Source organism: Aythya fuligula, chromosome 5 (assembly GCF_009819795.1).
Source record: "Aythya fuligula isolate bAytFul2 chromosome 5, bAytFul2.pri, whole genome shotgun sequence".
In the NCBI taxonomy this organism is placed as follows: Eukaryota; Metazoa; Chordata; class Aves; order Anseriformes; family Anatidae; genus Aythya; species Aythya fuligula.
This window is the reverse complement of record NC_045563.1, coordinates 34,652,680-34,670,364: the sequence shown is the minus strand read 5'-3', so window position 1 is coordinate 34,670,364 and position 17,685 is coordinate 34,652,680. Positions and strand designations below refer to the sequence as shown.

The following is a 17,685-nucleotide window of genomic DNA, read 5'->3' as shown; positions in this document are numbered from 1 at the left end:
TCTTTGTTTAAGGCTTACACTTAAAAATCACTTACTTATTTTTCCTTCCTTCTTTCTGTCCGTTTTTATTTTACTTCTAGGAAGAATTTCAGGTGGATCTGCTGGTAGAATATCCTTTGAGATGTCTTGTTTTGGTTGCTCAGGTAGCTGCAGAGATGTGGAGAAGGAATGGACTCTCTCTGATAAGCCAGGTACTCTCTAGGTTATACAGTAGTGACTTGGTCCTAATGGTGTATGCAGGTACATCTCAGTATTGTTTTCAATGGTAGTTTCATCCAGTGTAGAAATAGGTCATGGGGGTTACTCCTACAAAAATTTACTAAATAAAATGATTTCTAGATCAGAATTTAGGTAACTTGGTTTTATTTCCAGTTTTATCAATGGCTTTGCCTGCCTGTATTAGAAAACTGTTTTGCTCTCTTTTAGTACTGCTTCTGACTTCTGTGAAATGGTAATAACTTTACTGACGTCTACTATAGACTACTTTCAGATCTGTTAAAGAAATTGTTGTATAAGTACTGTTGCTTATAACAGGAAAATTTTAAATATTTAACTATTTAATCTCATATCAAACTTCTTCTGAGTACTACATAGCTTGAAATAACAAACATTTAATAATACTGGTGGGCTTTTTTGTTGTAAGAGTCTACTTATAAGTACTTGTATTGTGCCTCCTTTAACTTTACCATTTTTGTATTTGGCAGATTTTTTTTTTTAAATTTACCTTTCACAGAACCCTTTCGTGAAATCAAAGTAAATATTGGTAGCCCCTTGTAGAATTTGTGTGTCAGAACTGGGGTAGGAGAAAGAAAATAAGATTTTTAATACATAGAAGGCATTAGAATTACGTTGTTTTGGAATGTGTCTGTGAAAAAGTTAATATGGCATAGATTTTTCTCTGAAAAAGTGAAAAATCATTTTTCATTTCTATCAAAGTACATTTGTTCCGAAAGAGACATGGGACTTTCCCTTACCTTAATAAAGATACTTTACAACTTGAAAAAAGTCTCAAACAGGCATTAAATGGTATAGATTTCGTAGTGCATTACTTCAGCATTTGCATTACTTCTCTGCTTAAATTTTGTTTTCTTATTTCTCAGGTATTTTATTATCAAGATGTTAAATGCAGAGAAGAAATGTATGATAAAGACATCATCATGCTCCAGGTATAATGGTCTTGAATCATTTTTTGCCTGACTCATAACATGCTCATGCCTTTAATCTTAATTAAATATGTATTATTGCAAAATATTTTCTCATTAAAAGGATATTTTTAAAAATTAATGAAGAATTGTAATGGTAACTGATGTTCATATTTGTCTTTTCTTAGATTGGTGCATCTCTTATGGATCCAAATCATTTCCTGTTGCTCATACTGCAGAGGTATGAGCTTGCTGATGCTTTCAGAAGGATCAAGCCCACCAAAGATCAGGTGAGTGTCAAGTATATCTGCTGATGAATTTGTTTACTTTGAGTGCATGCAACATCATTAGAAAAAGTAATGTTGATCACTGCATTTTTTGACCACATTAAGTCAGTCAGCACAGGACCTAGCGGTTAAACAAATCACACACAATCACAAAATGATTTAGGTTGGAAGGGGACCTCTGGAGGCCATATAGTTCAATCCCCAAGCTCAAGCAAGGCCACCTGGAGCAGGCTAACTGGGACCACATCCAGGTGGCTTTTGGAATATTTCCAAGGAGGGAGAATGGAGAAGCCTTACCTCCAAGGATGAAGACTCCACAGCCTCTCTGGGCAACCTGTTCAAGTGCTCACTCACCTGCTCAGTAAAGTTTTTCCTGATATTGAGATAGAAATTATTTTATATCAGAGGCTTATATGGAGGCTTTCTTTCTCAAAATTAGTAAACTGATTTTGCCCTCTTTGGTGTGCTTTGTTCAAAGTCGCAAGGCAGTTCAGAGAACAGCACTACTGGCACAGAGTAAGATTGAATAAAAAGACCAGACCAATGCCTATCCCATCTAGTATGTGCATTCTCTACATATATTTCCTTAGGTTTTCATTTCTTTTAGTGTTCCACATTCACAAGGTAAACTGGTTACTGATTTCCTTGTTAATAATGTTTTCATAGGTCATCCGCTAAAATACAGGCAAATGACTTCTCTACAAAATTTATATGTGTAGTATTTGTCTATTTGATGAAACTTGCTTGAATTGTTGTGCTACTTCTTGAGGCTTGAATTTCGATATAACCCTTCCTTTGGGATACCTTTTTCTGTTATTTGCTTTCCTGCATGTGAACCTTGCGCTTCAATTGCAGAATAATATCTATATCTTATATATCTATGATATCCTTTTCCAACTCATTAAGAGGGAGGGTTCTTCTCACAATACAATGCTTCACTGAAGCAGTGCATCTCAATACTAAACTCTCTCATTTACGGATTTTCCTGTTAGTGCTTTTTAACTGATTTCTCTCATTCTTGTAGGAATTGATTAAACAATGTAATGTACTAATAGAAGAAATGCTTCAGATTCTCATCTATGTTGTGGGTAAGTTTGTATTTTCTCTCTACTCTGGTAGTAATGGATAATTATAGCTTGAAAGAACAAGCTCGATTACTTTAGCGTAGAATCTGATATGGAGAGTACATGTATACTGGAAAGTGCCTATTTTAAATGGTTTGGTAATACAAACATTTTGTCATCTGGAAGTAATCTGTTTTATGTGGTGAAAAAAGCTAATAAGATAATTTAATAATTTCCTATTAAGGTGGAAAATGAGAAGAAACTCTCAGCCCATTTTTTTTTTTTTTTAGGAAGCTAGGTTAAAACAAACAAAAAACAACAAACTTTCTTGTCATCTCTCAGACACTTGGGATAGCGTATGTTTACATTCCCCAGAATTTGCTTTGTAACTGTCATATATGCGATTTTTTTCCTTTTGATGTACTCTGGTAGGGGAAAGATATGTACCTGGAGTGAGTAATGTGACAAAAGAAGATGTTATCATGAGAGAAATCATCCACCTACTATGTATTGAGCCGATGGCGCATAGTGCAATTACAAAGTCCTTGCCTGAAAATGTGAGTCCTGTGTTGCTACTTCTCTTCCTTAAATTTTTCGATTTTTATGTCCTTCTCCTGTTTATCTTCCATATCTTTATATGGAAGTATTACATTTCTGATAAAAAGCTCAGACGTTGGTTTGAGAATTAAAATATAGCATTACAAATGCTGCTACCTTACTGATGTAAAGGTAAACATCATAGATAGAAGCATGATCTAATCTGAAGGCGTTTGTATGGGGATTGTGTGTTTTGATGGATTGATTAAAAAAAAAAACAAACAAAAACCCAAACTAAACTATACACACCTATTCTAGAGTCAAGAACAAGTTCTAAAATTTTCTTTTTTGGCCCAGTTAAGACTAGGCAGAACAGAATCCAGCTGCCCTGTTTACCATCATTAAACATTATGCTCTAATTTGATCACTTCAACTTGCTCATTGAAAAATCTGTTCAGCTTGTTCATTGAAAAATCATAGCTTTCAAACCCTACCATTCTATTCTAAGTGTTGAAAACTTAGGCACAAGGGAGAAGTGTGGTTTAGATTTTATTGTCTGTGCAAGCTTTCAGGGCCAACAATCAATGCCCAAAACAGATTATGAAAACAAAATACCCTGGATTATAATCAGAAACCAATAACACGTGATCCACATGGACTATTTTTAGGGAGTGAAATCTTTTTTTCCCCTCCGTTGAGGTTGGGTAAGGCAGTGCTCTGTTTGGGGAGATCAGCTTTGTTATAAATCAAATTTTACATGAGCAGATGAAAGTATTTGTTATCTGTCTTTGGTATTTTCCTTGTAACTTGCCAGTTACGAATATCTGCTTTCTGAGTTACCAAATGGCCAAAATAATTAATGAATTAGAGAATTGTTCTAAATCTGCATGTCTGTTTTTGTTGTTCATAGTATAGTACTGAAGATATTTGAATCATTATATACTTATGCCAAACTAAATTTTTTACCAGGAGAACAATGAAACTGGCTTGGAGAATGTAATTGATAAAGTGGCTACATTCAAGTAAGTTCTTGATATTGTTTTGTAAGTACCTTGAGCATGAAATTAGATAGCTCATATGGGCTAAACAAGCTGTACGACATTCTACATTCAGCTATTGTTTTCTGTCTTGAAATATACACGCTTTAGAATATGTGTAAGAAAGAAAAGTATATGGAATATCTGAAGCTGCTGCTTCTCTCCTTTTATTCCTCTCTTCAAATTCAGTTTGAGGAACCTCAGGAGTTCAGTGATCTCATGTCCTAGTGAGAAAATCTTCAAAAGTTCATTTAATTTTAAAGATGGTTGGGAACCTTAACAACTCATTGTACTTCTTGATGATAACCTAATCATTGGTTTAATGTCATTTATTTACTTTACATGCTACTTGGTATAGCTTTCAGATGGGAGACACTTTTTTTTTTTAAAAAAAAGTGCATATGCAAAAAAGGAAAACAATTGCGACAGTTAAGAAAAACTAGTTCAAATGTCTGCTTTTTTTTTTTTTGTGACAGGAATGTCTTGTAATTTTAATTGTTTTAGTATACCTTATTTGAAATCTTATATTGGTTATGTTTAAGCAGTGACAGCTATAGGTGTACCTAGAAATTTTGCTGTGGGAATTATATGGAAGGTTCAACATATCCATGTAATATGGAATATATATTGAATATATGATAGTCAACAGTCTTCAAAAATAAAGACTCAAAACTGTACCCACTCTATGCTCTTTAAGTTAACAAAGTAACTGTCACTGTTTCTTTAACTATTAGCATTTTGCCAGAAAATAAATCCTGTTACTGGTTTGTGTACGTTCAAAGATGTGCTGAACATATGTTATTAATCTGTATATCATGAAATATTTCTTTTAAGGAAACCAGGAGTGTCTGGCCATGGAGTTTATGAACTGAAAGATGAATGCTTGAAAGAGTTCAATATGTTCTTTTATCACTATACTAAGACCCAGCACAGTAAGGTAGGCAGTGTAAGAATCACTCTCAAAGGTAAAAATAGCACATGATTATCACCGTCTAAAGAGTTTTGCTGAATCAAAGGAGTTCATGGAATCTGAAGAAACTGAAAAAAAAAAGTTAAAAAAGCTAACTTGTATAAAGCTAACTTGAGAACTAAGCTTCTAATGAAGTTAATATTGATATAAATTGATGTGGTGTGGCTTGTAATATTTTTCCCATGGTGACTTCTGTGTTAACTCCCTTAACTGCTAAGAATAGAACGTGCTGAGAATTGTCCTTGAATTTGAAGAAAGCAAACATTGTTTCTGTAATTTTTTTTGAAGAAGAAAGTATGTGCTGCTGTTTCTTTACTACAAAATGAAATGCAAAATTCGGTATTAAACAGATTTCATACAGGATTCTAGTTGCATGTCCAAATATTGACTATGTATCTTGCCACATTTGATAGATTAGCATTTCTAATTTTTTCACTGCATACTCCTGTAGACACGATGATAAAACAACACTACCTTTTCTGTAGGCTGAACACACACAAAAGAAAAGAAGAAAACAAGAAAACAGAGATGAAGGTAAACATTTGAAACTGATGTCTCAACAAACATAATTCAGTAGTGCATGTAGTTTTTTTTTTATATAAAATGATCTTTGAGATGTATTGTGACTTGCAATGGATAGCCGAGTTCATACTACATTTGTTGTGATTTGTGGTAATTGTAATTAATTAACACCAGACTTTTTTTGTAATATAGGAATTTTGGAAATGTTAGTTCAATTTCCAGTAGACAAATCAACGTGGCATAATAACCATTGATAAATTAAACAATTTAGTCTTTATGGTGAATAAATAGGAGCCATAAGTTATTTTTGTGAGTAATTTCTGTAGCACAGACGTGATACACAGTAGTGTCCTCTAGAGAAGGTTGCTGCAGGAACTAATGCTCATTACCCATTATGTAAATAGCTTGTGTTTTATAAACCAAAATTTGCTTATTTAAAAGCTGCAAACTTTTACTAACTACATGCTAACTACAAACATAACTACCTTTTTGTTGTAACACGAGCGTTATTTTCCATTTTATTTTTACCCACTAAAGGCATGAGCATTAGTTGAGTTGATCTGAGGAAGACTTCGTAAACAATTAAGTAAAATAAACAATTTAATAAAATCTATTGTCAACTTTTGTTAATCTGAAAAGATAGTTTTTCTCTTCCCAGATTGCCATTTCAGTTGAATATCTTAATTTTTGCATCTCATCCTTGTTTAAGTTTTAACTACTTAGAAAACTTATCTGATGCAAAACACACTTCATGCGTGTTAGTGATACACAAATGACAAGAGGCAGTGCAAAGTATTAAAGAGTTGCATTTAAAGATTACTTGTGTAGCTAAGTTTGCATGTCTTTATATAAGAACTTATTAGAAGTACTTCATTTTACTAAAGGTAAAACCTGACTTAGGCAAACAATTGGATTTGAGCATATTCTTATTAATTGAAAAGATCCAATTGTTCTTTCACTGGTAGTAGTATGCTTCCTGTCTCTTTTTGCTTGAATCTTTGATGAGATGCCAGTACATTATTAATATTTTTACATACCCACATTTTCTAGCATTGCCACCACCTCCTCCCCCAGACTTCTGTCCTGCGTTCAGTAATGTGGTGAGGCTTTTGAACTGTGACGTTATGATGCACATACTGCGGACCATCCTTCAGAGAGCAGTAGAACTTGAAACCCACTTGTGGACTGAAGCTATGATCCAAATGGTATAGTTAACTTTATTTTTCCCATGATAATTACACTAAAATCTTGTGATCAAAATATCCAGAGATTAACTTGGAAATATAAGAAATGACTTTTTGATCCCCAAACTTGTTTTTATAGATGTTTATAGGTTTGTATGAATCAGTAAAATAAGATTCATGTTTTAATAATATGTGCAAGAAGCACACAAGACAGTTTATTACACTCTGTTGTTATATGTCCTTTCATGTATGACCTTTGCACTTATTCTTGTTCCTGTGTTTTATCATGGATATAATAAGCCTATAGTAGAAACTGTATAAAATATCCTTATTTCATGTACTGGTTTTCCAGCACTCTAACAATGAATGAGAGCTAACATTTTTATCTCTTTAGGTGCTTCATCTCCTTTCTTTAGGGTTACTAGAAGAGAAGCAGCAGCTACAGAAGTTTCCGGAAGAAGAAGTAACCTTTGATTTTTATCACAAAGCGTCAAGTATGTTTCATTTTCTTTGAAAGAGCAGAGTAAATCAGACTAGCTTGATTTTCTAAGGGCAACAGTAAATTAGAAGAAAGTATTTAGCTATTTTATTCAGAAAGGACTCACTGTTTAGAATTTAAAACTGCTGAAATATTTATTTGAAATAATAGAGAGACCAAGTTTGGAGTAGCTTACTTTGCTCCCATTTGATAGATATGTTGAAGAAAAGATGTGTTTCTCTTCTTCTGAAGGAAACTAAAGTAATATGGGTGTTAAGTACCACATGGTGGTTCTTTCACAGAAGTATTGTTAAAATAGAAATTAAGAAAAGAGTGGATTGTAGAGAACTGTCTTGATCTTTCATACACTTGAGCTATGCAGTTATTGATTGACCTGCAAGTTAGTCTTTTATTAGGGTAGTGATAATAGAAGCGAAACTTAATGGCTATGCGGTGTGCTTTTGTGCTTTTTCTTTTCAAAGTCCTTAAAGAGCATTTCCAAATCTAACATTCAAGTCTAGGGAGTGGGAGTTGGAACATACATTTTCTAAATAGTTTTCCATTATTCATCTTACCTAGTTTCTGCTTCATTGTGTAAGAAACAAAAAAAATTCCTTTATGAAGACATAATTGTCACTTGAGAATTGGAACAGAGATAAGAATTGTGAAATATAGCTTCTTGAACTGCCTTTATTTAGTTTTTCAAAAATCTTGTGTTAAGAGGTGTTACTGAGTCTGAAAGAGACTCTCATGTCACTTATTTGTCACTTTTTTCTTATTGAGCAAGAAGTATTATCACCAAACCGAACGTATTTCTGTTTTAAAAACTTCATGATCATTTTAGAAGTAGACTAAAAGTTCGTATATCTAAGTTGTTAGTGAGAAAATTCTTTGTCAGTTTTATTTTTGCTTTTGACAATGCTTAGAGCCAGTTCTGGTTTCCTATGTGTAAATACCAGACTGTGACTTCATAGGTTTCTTCTGGACTTGGATCAATGTCCACGGAATACAGTGTGTGCAAGGTTTCAAATGTACAAGGCACTACATTTTAATAATAGTGTATTAAATTTATGCCCTGGTAAAAATAATGTATTAAACATAACCAGAAAAACACACACACATATATACATTTCTATAACAGATATAGAAGTAATCAGTTTTTTTGGTAAGAAAAACCTACTGAAAAGGGTTTAAAAAAAGTTTTTTTGTAACATTTTTGTCTTACTTCTAAAAATGTGAAACAAGTTCAAATGGAAAGTGCTGCAGAGGAAATCTAATTGAAGAGAATGGTACAAATTTTAAAGCATGCTTATTTTTAAGAATGGCTAAAAAAAATCTTACGAAATGTTAACATGCTGTGAAGAAAATTAGCAGAATTGTACTTTTGTGACAGGAATTAGCTTATACATAATGAACTTTTTAGCAGACTAGTGTAAAATACAAGAGCTCCACTAATTCTCTTCAAAACTGAAGGCAATTCTTTTTTTTTCCTATAATTCTACTCTTGGAAATAGGAAAAATTATTAATGTACAATGGAGAAAGATTATATACTACATTTATCTGGAATGAATAGGTGAACTTAAGACAGAACGGTAACTACGGAGATTATGTTCATAAATATGTGCTATATAATTAGGAATGTTTTAATGCATACTTATGGTTGTAGATACATTAAGATGTTGTCCTCCTCCCCCCCAGCCCCAAATCCATGCATTTCTCTTTCTTTGTAAAGGAATGGGAAGCTCAGCTTTGAATGCTGTAAACATATTAATGCTTCTGGAAAAATTAAAGAGAATTCCTCAATTAGAGGCACAGAAGGACATGATCAATTGGATACTGCAGGTACACAGTGGGGAGACGAGCATGATCTCATTTTGTAATTTAGAAAGCTGTTATGAAAGATGTTATAATTCCTCTCTATATGTAATCTATTAGTATTTGCAGTTGCAGCAGTTTCTTAAGAAGCCTAAACTGTTGAAACCTCATTTGTGTATTTTTATGTATAAACCTTATTCCTTATATTTCTGTTGTGAAATAGTAGCAGGTGATAAGTAAAAGTTCATAAATCAGGAAGACATTTTAGGGGCAGCTTGTATTAAGTTTTTAGTCAATGACCTAACTAATGGCCACATTATACATTTAATCTATGGTATTTTTCCAACCATCTCACTGACTTTCCCCGGTAAGAGATAGGAAAACCTTATGGAGCAATGACACTGTGCCCAACCTAGAAAAGTGGGCTGCTGCTGCTTCTTAGCAGTATCAAGGTCCTTATCCGTTTGCGGCGTCAGTAGCCTTAGTTTAGTTGGCAAACACAGAGCTCCTGGAAAAAAAAGTAGAAAAGAAGGTAAAAATCCACAGCAAGATTCCAAAACTATACTACTGAAATTGGTGCAAATTTACTACTGAATAGGGTGGCAAATTTAAAAGATCTTGGAGAATTTTTTCTTCTGAAATTCTAAGGGCAAAAGTAAAAATATACTTAACATATACTCTTTTAAATGATATGCAAATTTAGAATATTTAAAATTATCAGAATTTCAAGTTTCTTATTAAAGATAGTTCGAAGAGTAGAAAATTTATTTTTTTTAGGCTTGGTTTTAACTAATTGGGCATAAGCTAGAAAGCTTTCTGTTCTAGATGTTGATTTATACTGACTGCAGACTATTTCCATGGGATGGCCATGTGTCACCTACATGAAATAAGCTAGCAGTCTGTCCATTCTGATATACAGATGTCTTTCTGATGAAAGAGCTTTATTTGTTTAGCAGTATTAATGCTGGAGAACTCGTAAAGTTGGGAGAATTTTACTTCATGCTGAGCACTACTCTTTGGCTACAGGACTTTTTCATAGTTTAAGAGTATGGCAGTTGATTTCATCCATTTGGCAATCTGAAAAAAATGTAAAATTAAAAATCAGGAGCTCTGCTCTTACCTATAATAAAGTGCAACTTGGCTATTACTACCTTTTTAACATCTAAGCCTCTGACCCTAGATGTTTGACACGGTGAAGAGAATGAGAGAAAAATCTAGTTTGACAACAGTAGCAGCTACATCAGTCTCAGAAGCTACAAAAGGTGATGAGGTAATAATTAAAGTTCGATAGAAATCTTGTATATAATATTATTTAATGGTGTTTTGAAATAAGTACCTAATTTAATTGTTATATGAAAATACCATTGTAGGTATTACTTTATAATATATTGTCTACAAATAGCATTTAGACTCTAAGAGGATGGGAATTTGTTTTTATTTATTTATGCTTTTATCTTTGTGGTTTGATCACCTTTTCTATTATGCTGTCACTGTGCAAATACAAATACACTTAAAATGCTATCTTGTAATTTACATGAGCTAACAAGAGGCTAATATGCTATGCCTTGATCGTGTGATAAAGAAATCAAACTTAGGTCATTACTTTGTGCATCAGTCTTTACCCTCTTCCCTCAAAGTAATCTCTTAAATCCAGTGGTCAAGTGAGACAGTGGAGATCTTAAAGTTTACTGCAGCATTACCTATTTTTTTAATAATAGGCAGCTGAAGAGGAAAGAATCCGATTACCTTTAGATAGAGTGCAAAGACAGGCCAGTTTGCTCTTACACGTTGTGTCTGGCAACAGCTTGCTGCCAAACAACCTCTTGTCCAGGCATCGCATGTGTAGCTCTAAACCTATCACAACATATGCCATGTTTCTTTTTTGAGAAAGGTGTCATATGATAGTTAGAAAGGTAAGGGAATGAAACACATAAGTCGGTAACAAACCAATCTGTTAGGTCCACTACTTATAAAGCAACTTTTTGTTACTTCATTTTCTCAAAAAATAATGGCATCCTGAATGGAAACTGCATATAATATTGAATTTGTGCCTAAAGTAGTTGAATAAGAAGAATTAGGTTTCATATATTTCAATTATATCTACCTTTGTGTTCAATTTCCATGTTTCTAAAGTGTATAAATTCTTTGCTTATAATTTTTGGAAATATGATAAATGAAGAAACACTGGAAGAAGAATAGTGGTCCATTCTACAATGAAGAAGTAGTAGGGGAAAATACCGTACTCAAATACATAAAATTTTGCTATAGAAATGAAGGATCAATCTATTTGCTGTGATCTCCACAAATAGTTCAAGATTAAAGTTTCTTAAATTTCTGTAAGGGATATATGGAGTACACAGTAGGGGCTTCATTTAAAAGTTTCATTTATGGTGGGAATAACAACACCAGTAAACTTGATGTTCACTAAAGTTTCCTAAGATGTAGAAGGTAAACAAAATGGATCAGGTGTCATTGATCTTATCTTTCTGCAAGTTATGGTTCTAGTGATATCTTGCAGGTCTGTCAATCTCATTTCTTTTCTTAATGATCCTAGTCAACACTTTAAATTTAGGTTTTAATTTTTTCAGTGTTAACATGTTTCAGTGTTCAGCAATTAACTTTAAAACAAACAAAACCCAAAGTGTTATCAGTTAAGGAATTTGATGTTAGTATTATATATATGCTTATAATTGGGGAAAGATTCTTCTAATTTTTGATGTTCTCTGTTCCCTACAATTTGGTGTGTGCAGACACAGAGCACTCAGGATAAAGAGAAAGCTGAGAGGAAGAGAAAGGCAGAAGCAGCTAGGCTACATCGTCAGAAGATAATGGCTCAGATGTCTGCTCTGCAGAGGAATTTCATTGAAACCCATAAACTCCTTTATGAAAACACATCGGAGGCACAAGGGAAAGAAGATGCTATTATGGAGGAAGAAAGGTAAGAAAAAGCAGACATCCAGAGCTCTGGTGGGGAAGAGTTCATTACCTAAAATGTGATACTGCCTTATAAAAATACTTATAGTATGGTAAGATAAATTGTCATCCCAGTCAGCAAATTAGTTTCCCTTTTTTAGTTTTAAGTCCTCTGTTAAAGAATAATATTAGAAGTAGTGCATGTTTGCTGGTGTTAGAACAGTGGATTTGCTTTTTGTAGATCAGCATAAATTAAACAATAAGAACATTATTTCTTCAAATTGTAGGTACTTATTATGGAACATTTGAAAAATATCTTTAGAAGTGTAGTTGACATCGCTGTACTTGAGGAGATGACTGTCTGCCTTGTACAACAACTTAAATTTGTAAAGAATCTAATGCATATTGGCTATGGTTAAATTGCAATGAAGAAAACATGCTTCTTGTAGCTCAAGTTGCTGCTATTTCTATTCACTGTTTTTTAAAATCTGATTTCATACTGAAGATGTTTGGTTTATATTGGTGAAAAGGAAAGATAATTTGAGAGTGAATTGGTGTTTTACAGACTGGATAACTTAGTTCTGCAATATCCTGTAATTATGTATACTATAATAATGGCAAGTGAATCCTTTATTGTCATGCAGCTCATATACAATTTGGAAATGAATATTTTTCATCCTGTGCTGCTTTAGGTGGCTAGGTGTATGATAAGCTTTTCCTTTTTCCTCTGTTGAGGCTTCAAATATATAACTACATCATTGCTTGTGTTGGACAAACCACTTACCTATTATGATAAATCCTAACTTTAAAATCCTAACTTTAGTATATATTTACAGCAATTTATGATACTATGTTTGTAATGTTTATCACACACTTCATGTCTCACTCTGTTATTGTGCTGAATTTATTTGATTGGGTTTTTCATTATTAGGTAACTACTCTTAAAATTTTTAACATTTGTAAAATGTTAAATTTTAAAATTTTTACAATTGAAGGAGAGAGGACCTTTTTTTCATGAGTGGTGGATAAGGAGGGTAGTGTTGCTGTGTATGGTAAAAATAGCCAAGTGCAGAAATATCTCAATTTTATACCATAAACTTCTGTTGATGTGACTACTTCAGTGGGCAGGCAGGGTGACACAGTACAGCTGATAACTGATAACTGCTCTGATGCTCAAAGCAGCGCTTTGAGTTTTGATATGGTTTATCATTTTGTGGGAGAATAGTTTAAGGGTAGCTATGTTTATCTGTTTTAGCAGTGATACGATTTTGGTCATGTGGATTGCTTCTGTTCTAGAGATTCTTCAAAAATATGCCTAATGCAATTAAAATTTTAGTCTAATTGAGGCTGCACAAAACTAATCAGAAAAATAGAGATCTGAAAAACAGCACCAATAGGATTCATATCTCTTCTGTGAGCTTTGGTTTTTAAAACAATCTTTAAATAATTGCTGAACTTTTAAAATAAGAAATACTTTAAAATACGTGGAAGTAGTGTCACAAAACACTGAATTCAATAAAATTATAATGCATCTGTAAGATTAAAATATATTTAATTCAATCTTATTGAATACAGTTGCCTGAATGTACTGCTGTCTGAACCTATATCAATGTGATATTCAGTGTTAGATGGCTACCACTTTCTCTTTTTTTAAAAAATAGAGCATTTTAGTGAGAATTGAAGTGTTTTTTCATCATTTAGTCATCACTTGGTTTTGCAAAGCTCTTTGGTATAACACTGGAGATGCTTGCAGCATGTTAGGATTTTAGATGCCTCAAGAGTAAGTCTGTTTCATTAGAAGAAAAAAATGATTATTTTTCATCTGTTATTGTTAATATTCTTACAGCATGTCTTCAGCAATTGATTACTCCCGAATTGCTTTGGGTCCCAAACGAGGTCCATCTGTTGCTGAGAAAGAAGTTCTGACATGTATTCTTTGTCAGGAGGAGCAGGAAGTAAAGCTGGAAAGTGCTGCTATGGTATTATCTGCCTGTGTCCAGAAATCAACTGCCTTAACTCAGAATAGAAGCAGAATTGTTGAACTCTCAGGAGGTAAGCAATTTTCTTCTAGGACACAAGCAGTTCTGTACCTAGAGCTTGTTGTCCAATGAACCTAGTTAAACTCTGTGTTCAGTCAGATGGCTAAATGGCCAGCTCTTACTTGGAACAGTTTAACATTTTTCACTTTCCTAAAATCCATGCTTTAAAAATTAAGAATGAGAAATGTATGAAAATTTATTTTTTTCCCTAGGATATCAGAAAATGCTTTAGTTATTCTCACAAGAAGATATATAAAACTTCAAGACCTAGTGGGAGCGGTCACTTTAGAGGGGGGAAAAAGAGAATATTAACAGTTCCTGTTTATTCAAGTACACCAGTAGAATTTGACAATATGGAAGAAATACATGAACATTATCAGAGGTCTGTATGGTAGTGTCAGGTGTTTTTTCATGTCCGTAAAGTAAAAACTACACTTAAAAACAATAACAAAAAAGCATAAGCAAGGATCATATAACATTGTTCAAGAATGAATATAAAGAATCATACACAACTAGAGCTGCATAATGACATATTGGAAGCAAGAAACACAAAGACCAACCAGAAATTTTTGTAAGTGACAGTTGATTAAGCATGAGAGAGATTTTGGTCAATTATTTAATAGGAAAGAAAGAAAATAAATGCAAGGAAAAGGGGACACTGACTTTTTTGCTCTTTTTAAACTTTAAAAAAAAAAAAAGAAAATTAGTCATAATTCAAGATCAGGTGTTCCGCTGTTGACTTTAAGAAAAGAAATAGTCTAGAACAGGATAAAAGGTATTGCAACATTATCTAGATAATTTCAGTGTATTCACCTTGTCAACTACTAGAATAATTTTGAAAGTACTCTCAGAACTTTGTCTTCAGTAGAATCTTTGATTATCTTTTAAAATGCATGGAAGATAGTTGAGATCTCAAAGGGCTAAGAAGAGCAAACAAGTATTTGTCTTAAGAAAAAAAAAATGAAACAAGGAAGTACTAAAAAGTTCTGACTTCAGAGAGCTTAGATGCCTAGAAGTATGTTGAATGATAGTAATTATTACAGGTTTATAAAAACTAGAAAGAAAAAGGGATAAGAATTGTCAGACATGGATTTGTTGAGAGAAGATCCTACTAAGTCACCCTAATTCTTTGACCAGGACAAGTGGTTTGAAGGTATGGAAAAAGCAGCTAACTTATTCTCATTTTTATTATAATTTATTTTTCCGTCCTACTTAATAACAGTCAAGTCAAATATTTAGGTGAAATCACCCTAGGGTGGATGTACAACACACCATAAAACTACAAGTGTGATTCAAGCATACTATAATATTAAATAATGATTGAAGGGGGTTCTGTCTTGTGATTACTTTAAAGTGTTGATCTGGAAAAGCTCATGAAATGCATAATGTGACTGAACTGTGAAAAAAATAAAATCTGAAGGCTTGTGTTCTGTGTATACTGTTGTTCATTTCTATTCATATTGATCAGAAGTTACGTCGCTGTTCTTTCAATATATTTTCTGTTGTGTTTTTCTAGATACAATAGATCCTCTCTTCATGCATCCTGACTTACCATGTGGAACCCACACAGGAAGCTGTGGCCATGTGATGCATGCAACCTGCTGGCAGAAGTAAGGATAGGTCTTTGCAAGGTTTTTGCAGTTTTTCATATTTATTGATCTATTTTCTGAAACATTTAATTGCACGCAGAGAACACACAATAGTAAGTGGCTATTGAATTAAGAATTCAGGCTATGTACTCATCTAAGAATGAAACATGGCACAAAAGAAGTTTTTAACCAATGAAGAAAAGCATCATTAGAAGGTATCAATCTACTTCTATGACCCAAAGAAGAATATGTAAGGAGTTACCAATTTATGCAAATAAAACTGATGGGGTAAAAATGGTCAAGAATAAGAAACCCTATCTAGTAGATGTCTTTTTAACAGTCCAATGAGGACCAGTAGGAGTCTTCCAGATGGGTATTCTACAACAACACTCCTTTGTCTCTGAAAGCTTGTTACCTGCTCACTGCTTAAAGGATGAAGCTGAGTTATGCCAGTGAGTCTTTAGATGAAAATCTGGCATTTAGACTAGAATATAAATGGTTAAATCTACCAGTGTAGAGGTTCCTCTCCAGTGGTGGACAAACTCTTAATAAAAAAAAAAAAAAAAAAAAAAAAAAGAATTGATACAGTAGTTAAAAGCTATACTAGATATATATTGTTTGCAGGTGCCCAGTATTTAGACAAAGGATGTTGGATTAGAATATAGCCTGAACTATTAAAAGACCAAGTTATTCAGCCTGCATAATATGGTCATCTTTGTTGCCTCTAGCTACATGCATATGATTACAGGCAGTAAAGCTAATGTTGAGCATTTTGAGTACATGTAGATTCAGCAACTCTAAAAAAGGATAAATACTGTGAAATAATACTAGAACTTAAATACCACTGAGGTGTTATAAACAGATAGAGAGTTGGGTCATGCAAGGAAGTTACTTCATGCTGTCAAATGATAAAAAACAATTTCAAGTGGCTGTTTTTTTATGCTTGTACCATTTTACTTTAAAAAGCTTGACTAAAATTCAAGTGCTTACTATTTACTTTTCTGTATGTATATTTTCATTAAAAAACAAAACACAGTACAAAATAAATAGGTACACACACTTAAAATGATATGGAATTATGTTCCTCGAGTATAATACATCTGCTCTTGGCAGATCCATCCACATCTACGTAGAATCTAAGTAGTGCAACACTGGAGCTCAGTTCCCTTGCTCTTTTTAAGAAAAGATGACTTGCTGTATGGGTAAATGGGATTAAAATGGACAACAGGCTCTTCTCATACGGGATGACACAGAAGGTTTGAGTATAGTCTTTTATTTATTACATAACAGACATTCTAACTTACTAATATTCCTCCAAATGATACCTGCCACACTGTGCAGAGTATCTGTGCAGCCTAAAAATACTGCAAACATACTCTATAAAACAGTACAAGTACAAATTAATGGAATATCTTTGTAGTTGCCATGTATGAGAAAGAAGAGTTGCTTGCAATAAAATAGTTGTTTGAATTTGGGGAAATGTATATTGTGTGTATATATATGTAATGAATAATTTCATAAATATTCTGTAATTATTAGGACTTCTGTTGATCACCTCTGTAAACAAATTTTCTCTTACTAGATAAATAAGATGCTATTTTAAATCTTAAGACGTAATACTCAAAAGCAAAAAAAATAACTAGTAATTACCTTAGTGTGAAAGTTCAATAATTTCGTATCTGTCTTACAGATCCTACATGTCCAGTCTGGGTGTTAGTACTAAATTTAATTGCTTATATTCAGGCAAGCAGATTTGAATGTTGGGTTTTGTTCCTAATAACGTCAATACCATTGAGACATTAATGAAATCAGAAGGATTACTTCATTCACTGAGGGGAGCAAAATTATGTAACAAAACCTGTAAAAAGATCATAGTTACTTCTCAGTTTCCTTTTAAGTTTAAAGTAGGTCGTGTGATACTGTAATGCAAATTACCATCTTTTCTAAAGGAAGGCTGCAGTTTTGTTGTCTAGTCATGAGACTTGGTCATTGCCACAAATTGTTGATTATTCATTCATGAAATGTTACCAGTAAGTTTTCCTAAAATTGGAATGTGTACAAATGCTATTTCAATTGTTTTCTAATGAGTTTCTTATGAAAGATATTA

At 33.1% G+C, this 17,685-nt stretch overlaps 1 protein-coding gene across 2 annotated transcripts in view; it reads left to right on the top strand.

Moving 5' to 3' along the window:
• The window catches only part of UBR1 (ubiquitin protein ligase E3 component n-recognin 1), a 60,969-nt gene that overhangs the window by 27,450 nt on the left and 15,834 nt on the right, over positions 1 to 17,685 (top strand). For both annotated transcript variants that reach the window (XM_032188085.1, XM_032188084.1), the window contains exons 17-31: positions 81 to 191; positions 1,101 to 1,166; positions 1,331 to 1,432; positions 2,454 to 2,517; positions 2,926 to 3,050; positions 4,000 to 4,052; positions 4,902 to 5,004; positions 5,523 to 5,571; positions 6,610 to 6,764; positions 7,138 to 7,237; positions 8,955 to 9,064; positions 10,218 to 10,307; positions 11,788 to 11,975; positions 13,797 to 14,002; positions 15,506 to 15,599. In XM_032188085.1, the coding sequence (XP_032043976.1) occupies positions 81 to 191; positions 1,101 to 1,166; positions 1,331 to 1,432; positions 2,454 to 2,517; positions 2,926 to 3,050; positions 4,000 to 4,052; positions 4,902 to 5,004; positions 5,523 to 5,571; positions 6,610 to 6,764; positions 7,138 to 7,237; positions 8,955 to 9,064; positions 10,218 to 10,307; positions 11,788 to 11,975; positions 13,797 to 14,002; positions 15,506 to 15,599 (1,616 nt within the window). The remainder of the gene's footprint in view (positions 1 to 80; positions 192 to 1,100; positions 1,167 to 1,330; positions 1,433 to 2,453; positions 2,518 to 2,925; positions 3,051 to 3,999; positions 4,053 to 4,901; positions 5,005 to 5,522; positions 5,572 to 6,609; positions 6,765 to 7,137; positions 7,238 to 8,954; positions 9,065 to 10,217; positions 10,308 to 11,787; positions 11,976 to 13,796; positions 14,003 to 15,505; positions 15,600 to 17,685) is intronic.